Source organism: Plectropomus leopardus, chromosome 3, assembly GCF_008729295.1.
Source record: "Plectropomus leopardus isolate mb chromosome 3, YSFRI_Pleo_2.0, whole genome shotgun sequence".
In the NCBI taxonomy this organism is placed as follows: Eukaryota; Metazoa; Chordata; class Actinopteri; order Perciformes; family Serranidae; genus Plectropomus; species Plectropomus leopardus.
The window spans coordinates 19,976,975-19,998,993 of record NC_056465.1 but is presented as its reverse complement, the minus strand read 5'-3'; the positions used below and the strand labels follow the sequence as shown (position 1 = coordinate 19,998,993).

General features: G+C 40.0%; 1 protein-coding gene across 2 annotated transcripts in view; it reads left to right on the top strand.

Annotated features, from left to right (window-relative positions):
* Positions 1–22,019, top strand: part of negr1 (neuronal growth regulator 1) — a 161,044-nt gene that overhangs the window by 117,239 nt on the left and 21,786 nt on the right. The window contains exon 7 of one of the 2 annotated variants that reach the window (XM_042483650.1): positions 8,211–8,252. The exons of the other annotated variant lie outside the window; for it this stretch is intronic. Within the exon in view, the coding sequence (XP_042339584.1) occupies positions 8,211–8,252 (42 nt within the window). The remainder of the gene's footprint in view (positions 1–8,210; positions 8,253–22,019) is intronic. 2 annotated transcript variants of the gene reach the window in all.

Sequence of the window (22,019 nt, the reverse complement as noted above, 5' to 3'; positions counted from 1 at the left end):
TTTGTCCACCTGTGTAAAAAAGCAGTGACAGCAAGGAGTTGGGGAACATATTTTTCCCAACATTTTAGAGCAAGCGTGGGAGAAAAAAAATCCATTTAATGTATTCCGTGATGAAATATGAACAGGTAAATTTAATTATTCACCAGTTTGCGCTGAACCCTCTGATGATAACATTGTCCCTAGCAGGCCAGAGACTCAGAATACAAAAAGATATTTCTGTAGAGTTGGCAATTGTCAAAGGAGCTCTCCACTCTCCTGTTTGTGTATGCACAAAGAACATCAAAGGCTTGTCTCAGATCCTCAAATGGATGATCTTAATGTGACACTAGCGAGGCCTCAAAGGCAGAGCGGCAAAGAAACCCTCCGAATAGTCAGAGCAGGCAGCTTCCTGTGCTGCCACCCCCAACTTTTCTCTCCGCCATTCCCTCTCTTTATCTCTTTGTCTGTCTTTCTATCATGGCTTTGTCTCTGTGATTCTCTTATCTCACTCTCTTACTCTCATTCTTTTGTCGCCCCCCCTCCCTTGTCTCTCATTCTTCCTCTCTATCATCCTCTTTCTCTCTTGCACACACAGCATCCTTTCTCCCCCTCTCATGATCTCCACTTATGGAAGAGAGGCCAATTCTCCTGTCGCTCTTAATGAGAAATGGCAAGCAATCGCCGCAGTGCACTCTCACCGGTACGTCGACGCAAATAACAAAACCCAGAGGTTAGATTTCACCACGGGTGACTTTGAATTGCTATTTTAGAACCAGTCGATAGCTATTGATGAGCGAGATGGGAAGGGGGAAAGGGGCATGCATATTTGATAGAGCATCATACATCGAGGTGAATTTTAAGTGGGAACACAATGTGGGTGGTTTGCAGTGAAGGAATTGAGTATTTATGTATGTATACAGTAGTTTCTTTGGATGTTTCCATTACACTGCGAGGTTCAGTGACAGTTGAAGTCAAGTGAGGGTCATCCCCATTAAAAAAGCCTCCTTGAAATACAGCCAGTGGGCCAAAAAAAAAGATTAAACATAAACTGAAAAAAAAGTGAAGCAGTCTGGACTCAGTTTCATTAATCTCTTGTCAAGACTCTAAAGTTTAGAGGTGCTTATCCTTCAGCAGTGTAAATCCTTGTTGTTTTAACCTAACAGCGTCATTCTAAATCAGAAAAGGCTCGCCATTATCGCTGATGAGATGAACTGTGACTCTGGAAAGCCTTCTCTCCGGTAAAGTAAACACATTTGCCTTTCCACCCAAAGCAGCCACTGGAAGACAGCTTGTTTGGTTTCTGTTTCAAATAAAACAAGGATGAAAAACACAATTTGCATCCTGGCTTTGTGCATATGTTGACACGGTAGGTTCAGACTAATTTCTGTATTTTTGAAATGAGTTGGATGGCCGTGTCCTCACTGTGTGCTGCTGTGCTGGTTGGGATTCAGTTCCTGCCAGTTGTGTTAGACCATGTGGGTTTTTGTGCTGTTAAACCATTAGTCAGGGATTGTGATCTCTTTCAGCTAAGTACCACTTTAAGCTGTGTGTTTAAAGCTTTGTTAAAACACAAACTGGGTTCTTTGGAGCAGAAAGAAAGCAACCTCTTTGTCACTACTTGTTGGAGTACTTTGTGTGTATGTGTGTGCATGTGTTTGTGTGTGCACAATGCTTTTTTACATGATCGCTTTTTGAACAACACAATACCCAGTGTCATCAGTGAATGAATAAATAATAAAATAGAAAAGCACTTGTCACAATTGTCTACTTCTGAACAGTTGTTAAGTTACAAAGGTGTAATAAATTGAATTCCATAATGGGCTTAAATAATGGCACAGAAATAATCAGAAATTATGTGGGAGGCTTTTTGTGTTTCTATATATGTTTGCAGATGGAATATTTGGATTTAATTGATTTCAGCAGAACCAGAGCTTGCACCGGTCTAGTTCCTGCTGTGGTTTATTTTCAGTGAGTTAGATTTAATCACGAGACACAGATTTTCTTTCAATAGCTTCACTCTAACACAGAAAAGTAATCAGGTGTCATCTTTCAAAATTATAGCATAATTGTTTTCTGTCAGTTTGTATTGTACAAAACCAAAGCAGTAAAACAACCTGCAGTGAAAGAAAGACGCCGCTCAAATTCAGAAGGAGGAGTGAGTTAGGACAGAAATCAGTAGCTTATGTCTTGATTTGTTTGTTGACTTTTTGGTTTATTTGACAAGTGCAGTGATTATTGCTATTGTCATAAAGTAGTCAGAGCTTGATAGTTAGTTTTTGTGACCGGATTTTACAGTCAGCATGTCTGTTCTTATATACAATATACAGTAGTTTCATTCATATGTCCACAAGTTTATGTACTATTAGTGCTGGCACTGCTTGCAAATGTTTGCATGGGAATTACTGTCGCAGTCTCCGCAGCATGAGCATTTCAGTTGGATTTGCTTGTAAAAACCAATGAGTTAAACATGAGCATCTGTGTAAACTACATAAAATTTGCTCTTAACTGAAACAAAGTCAACCTGAAAAACATGTTATTTTTTAGTTTGTGTGTGGAAATCTTGCAAAAAAAGAAAATAGAGGAGAAAAGAATGGAAATTAAAAAAAACAAAAACCTGCTGTTTCCACAGCACAAACTGTTACAGGCAGGAGTGTTGACATACTTTGAATTAACACACACATAGCCTGCCATTGACATCGCCATTGAAAAAAGACACAAACACGCAGAGTATTACAAACATGCATGTTGCATTCGTTAATTGTTCATCAACATAGTCTCTGGTTAATTGTCAATCTCTTAAAAAAACTCTTAAAATAATTATTTTACCTATTAATAGTAGTATGGCTGAATTAGCCCCAGGTAGTGTCTCCTAAATTATATTACCTTCACATTTAAGGTTGTTTAACAGAATGTTTTCAGTCCATCCGGATTATAAAATACCCCATCCACTGCAAACACAAAAAAATAATATTATCCATATTTAACCATGTTGTACCTTGTTTTCCTAATCCAAGGATGGCAGCCAGAAATAGCATTTCCTTCTTGACTTTTTACATTTTAGCAAATTTGTATCTATTAGCAGTTACACAGATACAGGCAGTCCACGAACCAGTGGATGAAGTTACAGTTACTACGTATTTTTAAAGTCTACGGTTACTAGTTTGTGTTTTACAACAAGAGCAGGACATTTCTTTCAGAACAACAGTTGGTGCTGTTGTAAAACTTTTTGGGTTTTTCAAAGATTACTGGGTATTTATTTTTCATTAAACTGAATGCTCAGCTCTGTGGCTTGAATGTAACGGTAATACATGAGGCTGAGCAATCCATAAGTCATGCATCCAAGTTCCTGCAGACTGGTTGTCAGGCCAGAGAGGTATTATATATGACAGTTATTCTTTAATAAAAGTTTTCGGAGTGTTCTTGCTGAATAAATAGAGAAAAAAAAAACATTATTTTTAAATGTACCGAGGATCTGTAGGTTCTGTTTCTGACATTCTCTCCTTGTGGGTACTGACATATACAGTACTATATATACACACCACACACTCACACACCTCATGATTTCAGCTGAGGTATAACAATCACCAAACTGGCAATCCCTATTTCAACTTCCCATTTCATGTGCTAGATGGAAGTGAACTTCGATGAAAAGACTGAGGCTGTTCACTCCAATTTTCTGAGGAGTCCTCCAGCTTAATTGGTCAAGCTCTTATCCCCCAGCCCACTCGGCTTAGCCCTGGAGGAGATTTTCTCCGCCTATACCTCTGCCTTCATTTCCTCCTTCTCTCTCCTCCCCTCTCCCCTCCCCAAGCAGTAATCTGAAGAGACTGATGGGGGAGAAAAAGAGTTACTCTCTCTCTCTCTTTCTTTTCTTTCTCTTTCTCTTTCTCTTTCTTTTTCTCTCTCTCTCTCGCGCTCTCTCTCTTTCTCTTTCAGTCTCTCTCCCTCTTTCTCTTTCTCTCTCTCTCTCTCTTCTCTCTCTCTGCGCTCTCCCTCTCTTTCTCTTTCAGTCTCTCTTCTCTTTCTCTTTCTTTCTCTTTCTCTTTCTCTCTCTCTCTCTCTCTCTCTCTCTCTCCTCTCTCTCTCTCTCTCTCATGCGCTCTCTTTCTCTCTCTCTCTCTCTCTCTCTCTCTCTCTCTCTCTCTCTCTCTCTCTCTCTCGCGCTCTCTCTCTCTCTCTCTCTCTCTCTCTCTCGTCACTGCTCAGACTCCCTCAGGGAAGAGAGACACTGCTGGCTAGTTGGTTAATGAACGTCGTGTTCGTTTGTCACGCTTATCAATCACCACATGTGTAGGTGTCATTTCGACATTTCTCCTCTCTGCCATTGTTGTTGCTGATGTTGTTTGTACACACACCGTGTGATTGTACCTGAGTCACCGAGCAGAGATGCAGGAAAATGGGAGCTAAAGGTGAAACCTGAAATGTGGGTGATAGCAGCTTAAAATGCAGGAAAATATGACTGAAGCCATGTGGGGATTGGAAGGAATGTTTTAGCGAGTGGATTCCATCTTTGTGTAAAAGTGTTTTCTCATTTCTTTTATGTGTCTACATTGCTCATAAAACCAGCTGGATCTTGGCAATTATCATCCATTTTTCTAATTGTGTTTCAAGACTTTTAAGATGAACACAATGAAGGATTTTGACATAGCTTTTAGGTGTTTTCAAATAGTCACATATCAAAATATGCTGAATAAATTTAACACGGTGAGGTTGCAGTGTCCTTTATTTTCCCCAAAAGCACCCTTACAGTGTTGCACCATTTACCTATCATTTGAATGCCTGAATTTCCATATTTAGGCAATCAGAAAAGCCATTAACATTTTGCCGTCGCACAGCGATGAGGAAATGTTTGGCGCTGTAGAAGAGTATTCATCCTGTAGCCCAGCGGGCAATGGACTTTATACCCACCCACCACTGACTCCTGTAGGAGGCCAAATGCACTGCTAGGAATGCTCATCCCTGGATGACTGAGCCCAGTGGATACTCACAGGATGATACACTCTCTGGATAGCATTAAAAAGGACATAGGATGAATAACTAATTTGCTGGCTCACAAATTAGCACAGTCTTTAACACAGACTGTTCTATCATCGAGTGATCAGTGAGAAAAGTGTCAAATAGAATAAAGAGTTTACTCAATAAATGACTCCCGGCATGATGAATAACTTGATATTACACTCAAATGGAGCAGTGAAGATGAATTAGAAGTTTCTTTGGAACATCCTCTTCCTCCCTTTTCCTCCAAGAGGTGCTAGGTAGGATTTATACTACACTATAGCACAGAAATAGCCATATTGTGTCCGTTGGGGTTTGATAGGATTACGATCAATATTATTGACTGAGCACGTAATTCATGAGTGACTGGCTTTTGGCACAAATACTCTACAAATCAAAATGTTCAAGACATTTTTCCTCTTTGCTGCATGCTTCTTTTGGGTTTTATTAGCTCACTGCATGTAACTCTGAACACCCTCACATAATGTAGCTGTCTGAGTCTAGAGTCCTAAGATTGCAGCCTTAGTGTTAACTCCTCATTATGCTTGTGATGAGCTAAACTTCGAGCAGGGCCCCACATGAACACTGGTTCCTACAAATCATGTCCTATAAATCTCTTGCATTATCCCTTCTACGGAGAACAAAGAGAATAGCAATCCATGAAATGAAATAGCTGTGAAAACTAATGTGGTTTATCTTGCAAGTGAGCAGGCTGTGCAAGGTCGACTGCCATATACAGTGCATGAAATGATGCGTTGCTCTACTGAGTGAGAGAAAGAGCCCAAGTCAGTGTGGAGCTATGAGGGAGAGATTGCATGTCAAAAGATATGTTCCACAGTAACAGACGAGTGTCTGAGAGCTCAAGAAATGATTCACTGGTGAATTCACGCTCAAGTATTAATCAGATAGCACCCGCCTGCCTGTTTGAAGAGAGAACTAAAAAAGAGACTGTCTTCACATATGGGCTCCCCCAGGAGTACTTAAAGTGGAAACATTTGCAGAAGAAAAGATGAATTCGACCATTTCCCCACCAATATGCCGAGGGAAAAGGCATATCATTTCACGTATGAATACTGATTCCTACACAATTTCCCCATCAGAAAGAATGATGAAATCAAATGAAAGCAAATGTTTTATTGTTGTTGGCATAACAGTGGCCTTTTCAACAGCAACACAGTCATTACACAGTTGTTAGAGTGCTTCTGAAAAGCGTCAGAGGGACCACAGATTGAGAGCAGGGTGTGGACAGCAGTGCACCCTTTTGCCCCACAATTGAAAAGGCCATATTGAGTTTCCATGTAAATGGATTAAATTGGAAAGTCTAAGTAGGCTCCTGGTCTGTTGCATGGCCTAGATACAGCAGCACATTGCAACAACATGAAGTAGCATTCTTTTTTTGTGTGTGGATATGTGTGAGGTGTAATCATGGCTGCCGCGGTTTCTCCTTGTGACGGATAAGCTCCTCCTCCACCATTAAGCCTTCTGGAGGAAGGTGGCTTTTACCTTTTGTCAAGAGTATAAATAGTTCTTTAGCTGCGAGTGTGAGTCCCACTGTTTGTGTGCTAGAGACGCAAAGCTGAAAAAAACCCGAATCCAACCACTGCATCACTTTGAGTTGAGCTCTCATGGTAAAGAACAGCTTTGCTTTGCCAGTCTTCCCAGACTCTGCACCCCGAGTGAGTCACCACACAAAGCTGGTCACAGCTTAGCTCGAATTAAGTGCTTGTTTACCCAACAAAGAGCCATGCTATTTATTTATTTTTCGTAAACTTTGGATCAAATAGACACTAATGTTTACATTACAGTGATATCTTTATACCAATGTAGCATTAAATTATTGATACTGCACAGCAGAGTGGATTTAGCTTTGTAGCTTTGTAAATCAGAAATCAAAGGAACTGGCAAAGTGATTCTTGAGTGCTGGTATCAGTAATCTTATCCACATCTCCTTGTTGTGGTTCTTTTTTGGCTACAGTATGTGTCCAAAAAATCTGACAAAACACTTTTATATTCTGCACCTCTTTGCATCCTATTATCTGTCTATTGGTCATCACATAATTCATAGTTAACTGAATAAGTTTATTTACTTCAATAGCAAAAATCTGCAGCAACATCTGGATCGACCTCTTTCTTGTGCTGCGTACAGATACGTTAAAAAGTATTCAAACCTTTGAAATCTGAGCAAATTGGCTCACATTTTTGAAAACATGAGGAAAAAAGGCAACGAGCAACTTGGCGAGAACTGTTTTGCATATATTGGTGGATTTGGAAAATTCTTGTTAAAAATTGCCAGAGAAGAAATGTTCAAAAAATCCTGTATTTAAAAATAACATAATTAAACATTTAACAATATTTTACAGTTATTTTTAAGGATTTCCCCCCAAGGTCATTCCCTTTTTTCCAAAGTTTTTTCTTTCTTTGTTTTTTTTCTAGTTTTGGGGTAATTTACTTTTACTTTCTACTTTTTTGGCAGTTTTTTGGGTCATTTCTTCTTACGTTGCTCATTGCCTTCTTCCAATGTTTTTGAAAAAAATGAAGCCATTTGCTCAGGTTTCAAAGGATTAACCATAAATTAAGCATAAGATCTACTTGCTGTGACATTTTACTCATGCACTTGAAAAGTAAAGAAGATGTGTTTGCTGCCATCCTTCTGTGGACACACTCGGCTCTAGCAGTTTGGCACAGTGGACTGAGCATTTCTGGATGTGACATTATTCCATCTCCCAAATGCCACCAGTGGCTCAGCCTGAAATGAGTTCATAAGGTAATCAGATTGGGACTCTCGAGTTCCTCCATAGAGGGATCAAAGGCAGACTAAAATCTCCCCTTTTTTTGCTCATTCGTCTGTCTGTTCATACAACCAAGAAAGGAGGACATGAAATGGAGAAATTGCCAGTTGTTAAGCATACCAGAAGTGCGATCAATGTTTTTCACCCAATCAAAAAACCCCTTCAGGCCTTTGGAGCTGCCCCAGCTCCCCAGGTGCCCCTCATTTTTTGTCCATGTAAATCCGAGGCAACCGGGGGGATAAAGGTGTTGTTTATGAGCATGTGGGGGTTGCATCTTGCCACAGAGACACCGGTCCTTAATGCATGGAGAGGATTTGTCTCCATTCCCTGTCCTTTTGTCCTTGCATGCCTTTTTATTTTTATTTTACGTCTCCATTCTGTTAATAATACATGAATGTCCTCTTTCCCTCCCCCTCCCCCTCCCCCCCCTCCTCACCTCCCCTGTAGCAATTATTGAACCCACCACCACTAGTGCTGTCTCAAGCCCAGGTCAGTATATGTCACCATGCTGTACACCAAATCAGCAAAGAGGTTCGCTGCCTCATACTAACCTGAGCTGAAATCCTCTCCTCCATCTTGATTTATTTCAATTGGTTGGCTGGAATGCCTGCTAGGTGTACAGCTTCATTGTATGTCCTTTATTTGATTGCATTTGTCGTTCTTTGTTTTGTTTTTTTCTTTTTGGGTTGGCTTCTACAGCCTGGCTCCATATACTTCCTGCAGCCTGTGTCATTACAACACCCTGCCCCCCTCCTCTTCCTTTCATTAAAACCCCACCTCCGCCACCATCGCCCCCAACGTGGAGCAAATAGTAGTGTCATCAAAGTGGCTGTTCCATAGGCCCCTGGGTCTGATGCTTTTCATAATGCTGATGGCTTCTTCTTCTCTTTCTGGCTTTCTCACCACAAACACCGCCACTCTGCTGCTCCTCAGTGCTACCTAAATGCAGTATACATCAAAGGCAGGAAGCTGTTGGTGGCAAAGGCCCTTGGTTTGTTGTTTGCAAGATGGAATCCTTGCTGTTTTTGTACTTTTATCACTCCCTTTCTGTCTTAATCTTCCTATATCCCTCCCTCTCCGTTCTGTCTGTGTTCTTTCCTCTTTCTAGAACAATCAGTTGGCGAGCTGCCACCCTTTTTAACCTGATCTCCTGCTAGTGCTGTTGTCGGTGCTACACTGTCAGTGTCGCCCTTGTTTCCCTCCTCCTCTCACTGTATTCTGCTGCTTCCACATTCCAGCCCAGAGTAATCCCCTCTGCCTGGTCGTCTTTTCTCCCTCTCTAATGGTTTTAAGCAAGTCACAGAATGTAATCTCTCATACTGGTTACATTACGTTTGCTTAATACTGCTCACGCGCAAAGAAACATGCAGACATGCACTCACACTGAAAAGCTTTCACTGGCACGGGCACACGCAACAGACACTGAAACATGCTTAAATATTCAAACATGCACCTGCACTTACAGTACACTTATAATCACATGTGAGGATTCATAATGCATGATGAATCCGCTAAGCGTTTTTGTGACTTCTCATCCAACTCTGTGGATAGATGCCATCGTTTGCCTCTTGCGTTTTATCCAGGGCTGAGACACAGCCCTGGATTAGCACGTGTTCGCCTGCATTCTCTACCTGTCTGTCTAAGCCAAATATAATTATCCATGGAGATTCTGTCAGATAACAAGTTAAAATAAGCTCAGCCGCAACGAGCAGTCCTGGCATGGCCCTGAACTCTCATTTGATGTAACGCTTGCAGAACAAATGACAATTTCATGGTCCAAAGGAACACCACTGGTTTCAATCGTGGAGATAAACTCACTCAGCAACCCACTGTTCTTGTTTTGTTCCAATTTGTATTTGAAGTTAATTTTTTGATGGTGCCCTCACTTAGTGGCTTGGCACAGGGAATTATTTTAGATCCCGTTAAATGACTCTTCACCCAAAACATTGTTTGATCAAGTTTAATAATTAATTTTAACAGTATATTATCTGTTTTTATTTCCCCTGTGGATGAGTTTGAGAAGATGTGCTCCCAAAATAAGGAATGAAATTCGAGTCTGTAAGGTAAACAAATCAGGAGATCTGAAGTGGAAAAATTGTTCATCCCCCACTGCACTCTGAGTGCACGTTTCAGCCCACTGATCAAGGGCAAATGACAAAAAAATTCAAATTACATAGAGAAAACAACGTTAATAGGCAACATCAGTCATTGTGCTTTTACATCTAACCTTGTTGTGCCAGTACCACTCTAATAAAATTCAGTTCAGGTGGGCCAATATGTTAATGTGTAGGTTAATTAGATCCTATTTGCATGCTAGATCAGACTCAGAGCTTGTGTACTCTGATTTTTCAAAGACACAACTGTGGACATTCTTCTGTCAGAGGGATAGTTCCCACATCTTGCAATTGTATTACAACCAAGCTGTAATACTTGAATAATAAAAGTCTGATGGATTACAGTTTCTAAGCAAGTTTCAAGACTCTGGAAGTACTGAATTAAATTGAAATTTATGGTTGAGCTGCTTAAACCAGCAGGACTTCAAGTTAATCTGATATTTTGATTATGGAGGATATCCAGTATGTACAGTACGTACTATCAAGAGGAGTAGCTAACTATTACGTTGTACATAGGATTTGATCGTCCGAAACAAGACCACAACTAAAACTGAATACAGCACAGATTTTTTTGGATGATCAACACATTAATTGTACATGAGTAGAAATTGTAATGTTTTTCAAGCTTTGAAAAAGCTGTATCAACCTGCATTTCCCACATATCCGCTGTTGGAGTTACATTACAAACCGTACTGCAAAAAGACCCACTTCAACATATCCTCATACAACAGTTTGTGTGATATCTAACATAAATGCACATTCAAAGGTTTGTTTGAAATATGAAAATTAGTGCCCCACAAATGGTGTCATCACATTACAAACATGACAGAAGGTTAAGGACTGACTGCAAAGTTAATAAGGTTAGGGTTAGGCAAGTCAAGCTACACAGGTTAGGTTTAGGCAAACATGAAACAACAAAGGTGTGATTTAGGTAAAGAAACATGGTAATGACATAAGTTCACTTTGTTTCACTTGCAACAAGATCACCGGTCTCTTGGGGGAAAATCCTGTGTTTGTTTGACCCACCCCCCCAAACTACCTCCTAATGCATAATTTTGATCTTTAAACTACTTCCTTGTTTATTCCTGCTAACATATTTTGTCACGTGATTGCAGCCTTACCAATAACGTGGGTTCTTCGCACATTCTGCTAGATTACCATTCGTAGGTATATGTGCAAACCGTGTGTGAGAACAGCCTGCCCAGTTTCAGCCCTGACTACTCTGCAGTGTTGACCAAAACTGAGTAAGTTATTTTTCTTAGGTTGTCGATAACCTGAAGCTCTTGCCAACAAAAATAAAAAAGTTAATGTTTGACTCATAGAGGCAGGACGCCCCCTGCCGCAGTTTTCATCCAAAGAGAAGGATGATGGTGAGATGAGATGGTACAGTATGGGCACCTCAGGATCCAAATTAACCCCCTCTGATGAGGAAAAGAGATCCTTCAGTGGGTGCAACAGGCTGCTGAACGTCAGCGGTGGTCATTGCACTGTTCTTGGCTGTAGAGTGCTGGGGAGGCGGCAGTTATGCTGGTGATGCCAATTAACTGGTGAGGATGTCCAGCTCTGTGGTCAGGCTGGAACTGCACAGTCTAGGGGCAGTGCCAGAGAGGAGGATGATGGACATGACGAACACTGTCCTGAATAACCCCTCCCACCCGCTCGGTGACGAGCTGTGGCAGATGGACAGCACATTCAGCCACCAGCTCATCCCACCAAAGAGTAAGACGCCACGCTTCAGGCGCTCACTTGTGCCCACTGCCATCACAGCAACTGTGACCACAGCCTAAGCCAGCTGTGACCCCCCCTCCCCCCAAACAAACCCACTACTTACCCACTCCCACTCAGCCAGAGCTGTCACACTCACTGCTCACATCTCTGACCGCTCCAACAGCCAGACTCAGTGGTGGAAAATTGACTTTTTTTACATCTGTTGAACAATGATCCATGAACTTTATAATAAATATGGCTTTACCTGATATTCACATTATAATCATGATTGTTAATGGTGGTAGTAGTTGTATTAAAAGGAAACGTTTGAGATTCAAGGAAGTGCGCTATTTTTCGTTGATGAGAATTTGATAAAAAAAAATCTGCTCATCTGAGGGCTTCTTGTTTGATACGTATACAGACACGAATGTATCCCTCTGTCCATATTGTTTTCATTTTGTCTCTATTTGTGTAAGTTTTCTGAGCTCACAGATGCGGAATAAATGGAGCAGTACCACCAGAAATTACTGGGGCAGTGTAGCATAGTTTAAGCAAGATACAACTGTAGGAGACGACGAAGAAATTTATAAAACAGGTGAACAAAAGTAGGTAATATAGTGAAAATAATTTTCTGTCTACATGTAGATCACCGCCGTCTACAAACACTGCCAACATTAAGGTAAATTATTACGCCCTCTTGCACTGTTATCTTTATTGTTGTGTTGTTGTATCTATTTTGATTCATAAAGTTGGTATAAATGAGCTTTAACTCAACAAGAATGAGGATATATCCAAAAGTGTTGAACTATTCCTTTAAGGCAGGATCTAATATATATATTTTAATTGAATTATATATTTTATTCATCTTTATAGTTTTCATATTTTACAAAGTAAGGTGATGTTATATTATGATTTATCATATTGCATTTTTATCATGCCACTGTCATATGCGACTTTGCACAGGCAAATCGTGAAACCACACTGTTAGAAACAGATGTATTGCATAACTACCTTTAAACACTCAACTAGGATATTTTAATTGATACGGCTTTTAGATTTAAATTTGATTTTGTATTTTCTCCTCCAACAGTATTTTTGACCTCTGATATTTGAATTACACCCCTGGGGGTCAATAGAATTTTATCTTATCTTGTTTTTTTTACTGACTAATCTCATCTCATAAATGTCATACAGATATGTTCACACTTGTCAGGAAACCACAGACAGAAATAGAGACCATCTGTCATCGCTTCTTAAAGGACTCTTTAATCTACTGTACCAAGAAAGTTTCCACAGCCTATGCTTAAAATGGTAATATACCACATTTTGTTGACAATAAAGGTCTTAAGCCTGTTTTATCTTTAGCATATGGATTTGTATGTATTTACCTAAACATGAAGCACTGATCCAAAGCAGCTGGCACAGTGCCACCCTGTCACCTCAATGAAATGTAGATCTGTGATAATAGCATATGCTCCTACAGGCTTTCACTTGTGTTTATTTCTGCAAATCACTTGACAGTAGAAAAACAATGTTCTTAACACTGTGCTGAGCCCAATTTCTTGTTTTTGCAAGGCACAGTGTACAGTGCTGCTGGTTCAAGGAATATTACATGCATTATACATAATGTGTTTGACTCTCTGATTCCCATGTGCCATGTTAACTCCCAAATAAACAAAATTCGGGCAGCCCGAGTGTAGCTAAGTGAAGATGATCCACACACTGTTTTACTCCCCCATTAATCCTGTTCTTAGCCCTCATTTCTCACAGTGCATTATTTTTTTCTCTGCATTATCTGGTAATTACTGAGGAGGAGGTGACTGTATCCCTGTCGTCTTGGAAGCCTGGCATTCGAAGCATTTGCTTGACCCTCCCCCCAACCCAGCATGAATCACAGCAGATTGACGAGAAGATTAATGAGTCCATGAGGGTTTATGTGATTTAGTAATATTGCAGAGTACGTCGTAAAACACGAATCTTGTGTTGAGGGAATGCACACTGTAGTAACCGCATGGAATTGTTCACTTTTCATCCAGAATGGTGATCTGCATTTTAGTCAAATCAGTTTCTATATAAAGATGTTTTGAGACTGAAAGTCTCACAAGCTTAATGAAGACCATTTTCTGATTGATTTAGAACCAGAGTAGGTCATACATCTCTCTTTATTCGAGGTCCAGAGCAGAACATCAAAGAGATAATCTACCTTATTAAGTATTCTTCCAAAGTCCTCCAAAATTCAAAAGTCACTCACTCAGCTCCCCAAGGCTCAGGGAGCTGTGTTAATCAAATTATTTTAGTGAGCATGTAAAGCTTCTTTAATCAAAGGAGAGCTGGCTAATTTATGTCTGAAATTGGGGTAATGTCTTCTTTGTTATCTGATGTTGGTACAAGTCTGAACCTAAGGCACATTTTGTTGATATTACGCTGCGCAAAGCCTTCTCAATAAATAAACAACTTGGCATTTTTCTCTTAAGTTCTAAATTAATATTCTCTCTTGGCCGTCACTTTGTAAATATTATTATAACTATTACTGGAAAAGACTCATGCAAACATTTAGTTTGTCTTTGAAACCATGTAATGTACTACTTTGGTGATTAAATCAGCAACTGACTGTTTTTTTTAAAATACTGCTGCAACATTTTTTAACTTTGGCCCTAATACATAATGCATCTATAGCTGTATGTGTTAAAATTTAATAACTTTTGGACTTTTTATCACAGTTTTTTTTTCATGTTTGGCCTCAATGGGAATTAATGGTGATAAAAAAGTAACAGTTTGAAGTAACATTTTAAATTAAAGTTCTTAGATGTTCACCCAGTTCAACCGAGGCACTCCATTGTGGATGAGGAGCGGCCTCTCTGCTGAGCTGGAATATTGGTTGCTATCAGCTACTGGCTTGTAATGAAGGCAGTCACTTTGAGATTCACTGTTATTTCTTTGTGTTTGAAACAGCATCTTTACTTTGTCTGTGGGGCTATTGTCAATATGGTGTCACATCAAACAAATGTTCTGTTTCTAGTCATATTTCAACATGAAAGCCAAAACATCAGAGCTGGTGAAAGGGAGAAACAGTCTCCCGTATTCACTAATTCCCTGTAAATTATTTTACAAGTTGACCTCGGAGCTCATTGCTCTATAAACAGAAAAGCATGTATATATTAACTGATAATACTCCTAACAAATAGTCAGAATCTCCCTGCTTGTGGGCCCTGCAGCAGTACACATTATGTTCTTGCAAGATATTTATATACAACACATGCTCCAACATATGCTGCATGTCCACGAGATCTACTGGTGATAACTAATTACAATTAATAACCTAAACAGTGGGCCATTCTGACTAAACTGGTGAGCCCAGGAAAAATAAAATATTCACGAGTCATGGAAGGAAAAACTAAGAGAATATTGAAGGTATCTTTGGCTTTGAGACACAGTAATACATTTTTGCTGTGGCAGTGTGTCCTTAATTTCCATCAGGATTATTTCTGACATTGTGCAGTAGAACGCTGATACTTGAGATTGATATTGGATTCCTTGGATGTCATTGAATGAGCTGAACAGATCTGGCTGTCTTTTGTTTCCCCCTAGGCACAGTCAATCACCGTCAATCAGCACGCATCACCAATTACATAACACTATCTTCATCTGTTCCACAGTTCTTTTCAAACCAAACTTGGTTCACATCCCATATGTTGTATTTTCAAACATTTCCATCTTTAGCTGATAGGCAGTGTGACGACAAGGAGAGTCAAATTGAACCAGGTACCAGATTTTAAAAGGGTTTTATTCCATCTCTTGGTTCTGACATCACACACAGCACAGTCTCCTGTCATCTTTCTCCTCCTGCAACCCTCAAAACACTTTAAGTCGACCTCAGCGGAGTTCATGAACTCTCACTAATCAAAAAACATATAAGTAGGATAAGGTGGTGTACCCATAGACTGTGCAAATAAAGGATCTAGGTGTGCTTGGCATCACCCATTGGTTTGTGGACTTGCGTTTTATAAGCCTAGAGTCTGGCATTTTGTTGCCATCTTTGTTTGAATCAGAGGTGACCATATTTAGATGAGAGGTTAGCGCTTTCGAGGAGTGAGGGGTGGATGTGACTCACAAACTGTAGCAATGCTTCACGGAGCAGCTTACACCCTTAAGTATGTGTAAATACAGGCGTAAAGAAAATGTGACCGGGTGAGTAATAGAAAAAAAAAATCAACCCCACAGTTGTCTTAAGTGTTGAAATTGCCTATAGAGAGCAAAACCATTTTTGGTACCAGGCTGTAAACATGTTTATCTCTGCTGTAAAGCTAGATGTTTTAATGTGGGTGTCTATGGGGATTTACTCTGCTTTGGAGTCAGCCTCAAGTGGCCATTTGATGATCTGCAGTTTTTTGGCTCTTACACAGTGGCTCATTTTTTTTAGCCTTGGAGGTTGCCACTTGGGTATTCCAGCTCATCTGATATAATGGCTGTAATTTTCTATACAATATGAATTTCACGTATGACATGAATTTGTCATGTACCATGTGTTGAAGCAAACTGTGTAGAGAGTACTGAGAGGGGACCAATGTTAACTGCCTACCCTTCTTTCGAACAGTTAACATTATAGCACAACAATTAATAACCCAAACCTAACTCTGTAACAGGGCAAAACACCATGGATCATAACAATGTGTGACACATTCCACAATCCAAACCCATGTTATGGATAAGGTCTTCATCATGCAGGACTTCTGAGCATGGGAACCTGTTGTTTAAAGCTGTGTACAGTTCAAAATAAATCACTGTTAAGAACGCATGTAAACCTTTTTTTTTTTACACTTATGAAGCCAGAAGCACAAGCTAGAAGTGCTAAAGTTGAGTTGAGTCAAGTGGCAATTACACTTCAGTCACCAATGTGACGACTGAATACTCGGGTTTGTGAGTCACCCCCTGCTGCTAATGACATTATAAATACACTGCACTTATGAAATATTCAATCGGTTAGAACATCTCCTACTGATTGACTTACGTTGGAGTAGACTGAGTAGACTGGTACTGTAAATCCCAGAGGACTGGACTACAGTATTAAACTGCTTGTGGAGCCTCTACAGTAAACAGCCCTGCTTCTCTTTACCCAGCATGCCTGGTGTCAGACACACTGAGCTACCCACAGATAATCCTTTTTGGCAGTGCATTTTCTACAAGCCTTATCAGTTATATGGTGGTGAGATCAAGAGCTGTGCAACCCCTTCTGCACCCTCCCCTCACAGCCATGCCGCCACCCCCGACTCCTGTCCTGTACAGTTTGTTTTGAGGTGATATGCTGACCTTCATTTTTACACAATCCTAACTCCCCCAATCTTCTCTGGAAGGACCTGATAAGCAGATGGCATGTCATCTATTATACTTGACCCCTAGATCTCTGGACAATGTAAATAGATGATGGGTTTTGTCCTGTGGAACTGGAAGCCAGTCGAAAACCTGTAGTTACAGTACAGGCTGCACTCGGGAAATGAAACTGGCATTTCCTGCTTTGCTCAAATGTGTAATATCTATCTAACACAAAGTAAACAGTAAAACAAAGGCCTCCAGTGACTGCATGTTCAAAACTCCTCATAATGCGCCATATTATACAGGATACATCCAGCACTTAGTAACACCTCTAATTATCCCTTTCATAGCACTCCTGAGCTTTACAGCATGATCCTTTGAAATATCAAAGTGCGCCAGTGTTTCCAGAGTTCCCCCAATTGATCAGCAGTATCCATGGCTTGTGACAACATTTACATTACCATACCAACATTTGTTTTCTGCAAACAAAAGCCATTATTTTGATATTATGAGATCACAAAATATGATTGCCATATGATCTTCTGTTTTCTCTCTGTAATTCATTTTAATGAGTGTGAATGAAGGGAAGTGTTATTTTTGCTGTTTGGCTGATGGGTGCTTGGTTGTTTGTGTGATATTAGTCATTATGGGTGAGGTTCTCTTTTGCTGTGGCTGCCTGGGCTTTTTATTACAGCACCCTAAAACACATTCTGAGTGGTAATACTGATTAGTTTAATGTGGGAGATACTGACAATAAAATTGATTTTGTGTTTTACTGTGCTGGGAAGGGTGCTTTGAAACAAAGTGATGTCTCTTTCTCCTTATTTGTGTTGGTTAATTAATTGTGAAACACTCAAGACATGTTTCAAAAAAAGGAAACTTCTTTTAAAAACCTTCCAAAACACAGGAATTAATATTGATTGTGCAATTGTTGCAATACACCAAACAAAAGATGATACACAGATGGACACTGTGGCATCATGTCCACTTTGGATGATTTATATGTCTCAATTTATGTCGAATGGCAACATTCAGTGTTAATGTAGGAAGGAGTAGTTGGTATGCAGCGTGAACTGTCTGTGTGTCTTAACATGTAGACAAACAAGATTATCTCCTCTCAGAAAAACACTAGAGTCAGGAAATAGCATAAAAGCTCCATGTTTTAACCAATCCAAATATTTGTCCAGTTTTAATGGCTGACATATGCTTATAATCCTCCATGTGACAGATTTGATGCTACTAATCTGATTAGCTAACTAACATCATAAGGAAAGCTAGTAGCACTTAGCAATAATTACACTACTCAGCCACTATCAGATTTAACAAATACTTAAAAAAATAATCTACCACAAAGAAAGAATTGACAATAAAATATAAAATATACTCATAGGCGATGCCATCTCTCGGCAGAAATGACTGGATTACTGTGGGTTGTACTCGTTTACCTCCTGGTTTAAATCATGGAGGTTGTAAAGAGGAAAATTCACATCATATTGTGTCATTTTAACAGGGTACAACACATGCGTAGTAAATTCTGCTCTGCACACACTGAAAGGCTCAACAGATGGTGTGAATAAGTGGGGGATTGACTGATTTCACTAAGGTGTTTACAGTTGGCCTCGGGTTGAAATATATTTAGAAAGATCTTGGTGAGAATAACAATCCTGCAATTATTAAAAAGGTTCTTAATAAAAAACAAATGTGTTCTATATGAAAATGTTCTCATGTATATTGTCTGCCATCCATTTGAGCGTAACCAAAAAGTGTTGTCGACCAACTGATGTTAAAAATAGTGCTCCTAAAGAACTCCTGAGCAGCCAACATGCCTTTATTTCCTGCGCTGTTTGCTGTAACCCTCCAACATTACATCTCCAGGTTCATTGCGCATGTGTCATACCCCTTAGCTCCCATGGGGTCAAAGAGTGTGTCATAGCCTTCAGTGAACAGCCTTGGTTTAGATCGAATGCAGGGATTTTTAGTGCAGTACTATAATCAATCACAAGGGGTAACCAAAGGTAAATAACTAAAAATGAACTCATTAAACCAAATGAACTAAAGGTGTAGAAAGTAAGGATTTAAAAAATTAAAAAAAAACATTATTCTAATAAGGAGAAAGGGTTGGGACGCGTCTTAGAGTATGAGCACAGTCATGTCATATGTACTAACACTGAAGTATTAAGGCCTTTAAGTCCAAAAATAGATGCATCTTATCAAACGCTGTGGCCAGTGCTGCCCACATAGCAATGTGTGCCCATTATGTTGGCATCAGTGCATCCAATATGGAACAAGTGGACAAAGCCAAAAGTTTCTGGAAAAAAACAAACATAGCAACCATGGAGGAGCTTCTAATAGAGAACCCCAGTAATCTGCCCTAAATACTAAATCTGTTAGCATTGCAGCACCTCTGGTTCCCTCATGTCAAAGTCAGTGGGTTTTTTGGTTAGATCTCTTAAATAAGATACTTTCAAGTTTTGTTCTACAACAAAAAAATATGTCAGTTAGTACCCCACTTGTGACCTCTGAAGCTTTTTTGTGTCTTAGATAAAGTGGTGAGACTACACAATCTCAATCATCACACAGAACCGCCACAAGCACGGCTTTACAGCCTTGTAGCGTTGGCAACGCATCCGTAGTGTAGTGTGTTTTAGCCTAACATTAGCTTTTTACTTTTGGCGATTGCATTTAGTCTTCAAAAATCATGAAAGTCGTGTTCATTTGTGAAGATTATCTTTCAGAACAAAACCTGTAAGTATCAAAAACATTTGTTCACCACAGAGCTTATTTTCTGCAACGATCCAAAATCCAATGGGAAAATCCAATAGGCTTGACAAGGGAACCAGGATGACATTAGCTTCTGCGTTGCCAACAGAAGAACGTCATCACTGGGGCATCCTATAATGTACCTTTTAACAAAGGCAGTATTGTAGATGCTGATAGCCTGTGACGTTATTAAATACATTGAGACACCTTGACGGACAATAGTTTTCTCTGTATTACTGATCTGTTCCGTTACACCATTTTTAAACATCTTCTTCATGGCGTATGATTTATCTTCCTCAAGATGCGCTACACTGCACCCACGATCTTGGTACTGCTCCATTTGTCCGTATCCATTAGCTTTCAGAAAATACGGATGAAATGAACGCAGTGTAAGCCCGTCTCTGTCTACACACATATCTTACATTGAGCATAAATGAGCCATTAATGCTCCTGTGAGGACTACTGCTGTTCTAGCAATAAGACAGTATACCCCGACATTTCTCTGGTCCCTACCCTTTGTTTGTGTCTGCCCCCCACAAAGGCTCATTTTCAGGGTTGCTTTTCACCTGTTTGTCAGTCTCAGATATAAATGGTCGTGCTGTGCTCCCCCCCTTATTCTACTTACCCCACATCTCTCTCACTGCCTCTCTGTTTCCAGCTCTATCGTTCCCTTGCTCCCACATGTACCACTCTCCTCTCTGCCTCTGATTATCTCTCCCACTTCGCATCTCCTCAGGAGTGTCGGCCATTAAATGCAAACCTGGTCATGCTGTCAGTCCCACGCACACACAGAAGAAACACAGCGGCGCACACAGAAACCATAATAACTGTCTTCAGAAGAACAAGAAAACTATTTTCACTGACTTTTTTCTCTGCTCATCTTCCATGGATATTTCTCAGTGTTTGTGAGGATAATATTGGTGGTGGGTATTAAAACTGAGAACTGTCAAAGCCTTTCCAGTTTTTAAATTGTGCCAAAGAATCTTCTTTCTTTTATGTGTTTATTCCCACCTCTTATTCGGGCTCTTGTTGCAGGCGGTGCTTTTATCCCTGTCGCTGTCACTTATATTCTTTTTCTCTAGCATAACTTTTCAGAGTTTGCAGATCACCAAATCTCACACATCTAGCGCTGTACCCAGAAGATCAAAGCACATTATGCATTGTAGCACACTCAGGTCTCTGACATCCTTCCTCGGTTTTGATGTTGTATTTACAACTGTTTTTCAAAACCTGCCTTCTTAGTCTTGAATTGAAAGTTTGGCAAATAAGAAGAAAAGAGCACAAAAGGGAAGTCACAGTTAAAGGGAAAAGAAAAGTGTTTTTTTGTCAATTCAAATCTTTTTCCAACTTTAATTGGCCCTCTCGCCATGGCAGTCAGGGCGATTAATAAGACGATTCAGTTGGAAAGATGAGTTTTGGTGCTCCCAACAACAGACAGGACTCTGCAGTTGCTGCGTGAGAGCTGGAGCAGAAAATGGATAGTCATTTCCTTTTATGGCCACAAAAGGCTGCTGTAGAGATTCAGTCTTGGTCTATAATTGAGACACCAGGGTATATTCTCTTTCTGGACAGACTCTAATGGTTAGTGCATTAAGGAGGATGATTGAAGAAAGCAACATACTTACAGTAGAGGCTGCGGTAAATCAGAAAAGATGGCTTTTTGGCCAACTTGTAGATTGCAGTGGGTTCACAGTGTGCAGTGCTTTAGGTCTTCTCTCTCTCTCATCTCTGGTGAGAGCACTCTTCAGCAGAGTTAAATGGGTGTAATTTTGAGGCAAAAGAGAGAACACTTTTAGCGGTAATGGAGAGAAGGCTTTGGACATGTTGTCATTGCCCTTGGAAATACAGTAAATGCACTCCTCAAGCCTTGCTCAGTTGTTAGGAGGCTCTTCACTGCATCACTCTCAGATTTTGTATTCAGCTCATGAAGGATGAGGAGCTGAGGCAGTAGCTTTCATTAAGACATCAGCTGGACTGCATATTATTCACAGACCTGCAGGTTCAAGGAGCACAGTCCTGCTGTTTCTAACAAAAGCCTCTCAACAGTGCTCATTGTTGGATTTTATCTCTCTTTTCTCTTTTAACAAGAATTCAAATTTTAGTTATTTGATTGTTTAGTCTCATTTTCATTGTGCATTTTTAATATTTTTTTGTCTTCTCGGCAGACGACACCTGTGTTTGATGTGCAAAGTTGGTTACATGTGCTGTGCTATCACTAGGTTAGCAGAAAAGGTGCAGATTACTCGTTTATACCAGAATGTATTGCACACAATAGCTGCGTCACTCTGCTATAAAACAATAGAGTCAGTGTTCCTAGTAAATATAATCAGTGTTGTCCCTGAGTGTGCTAAAAGAACACATCATT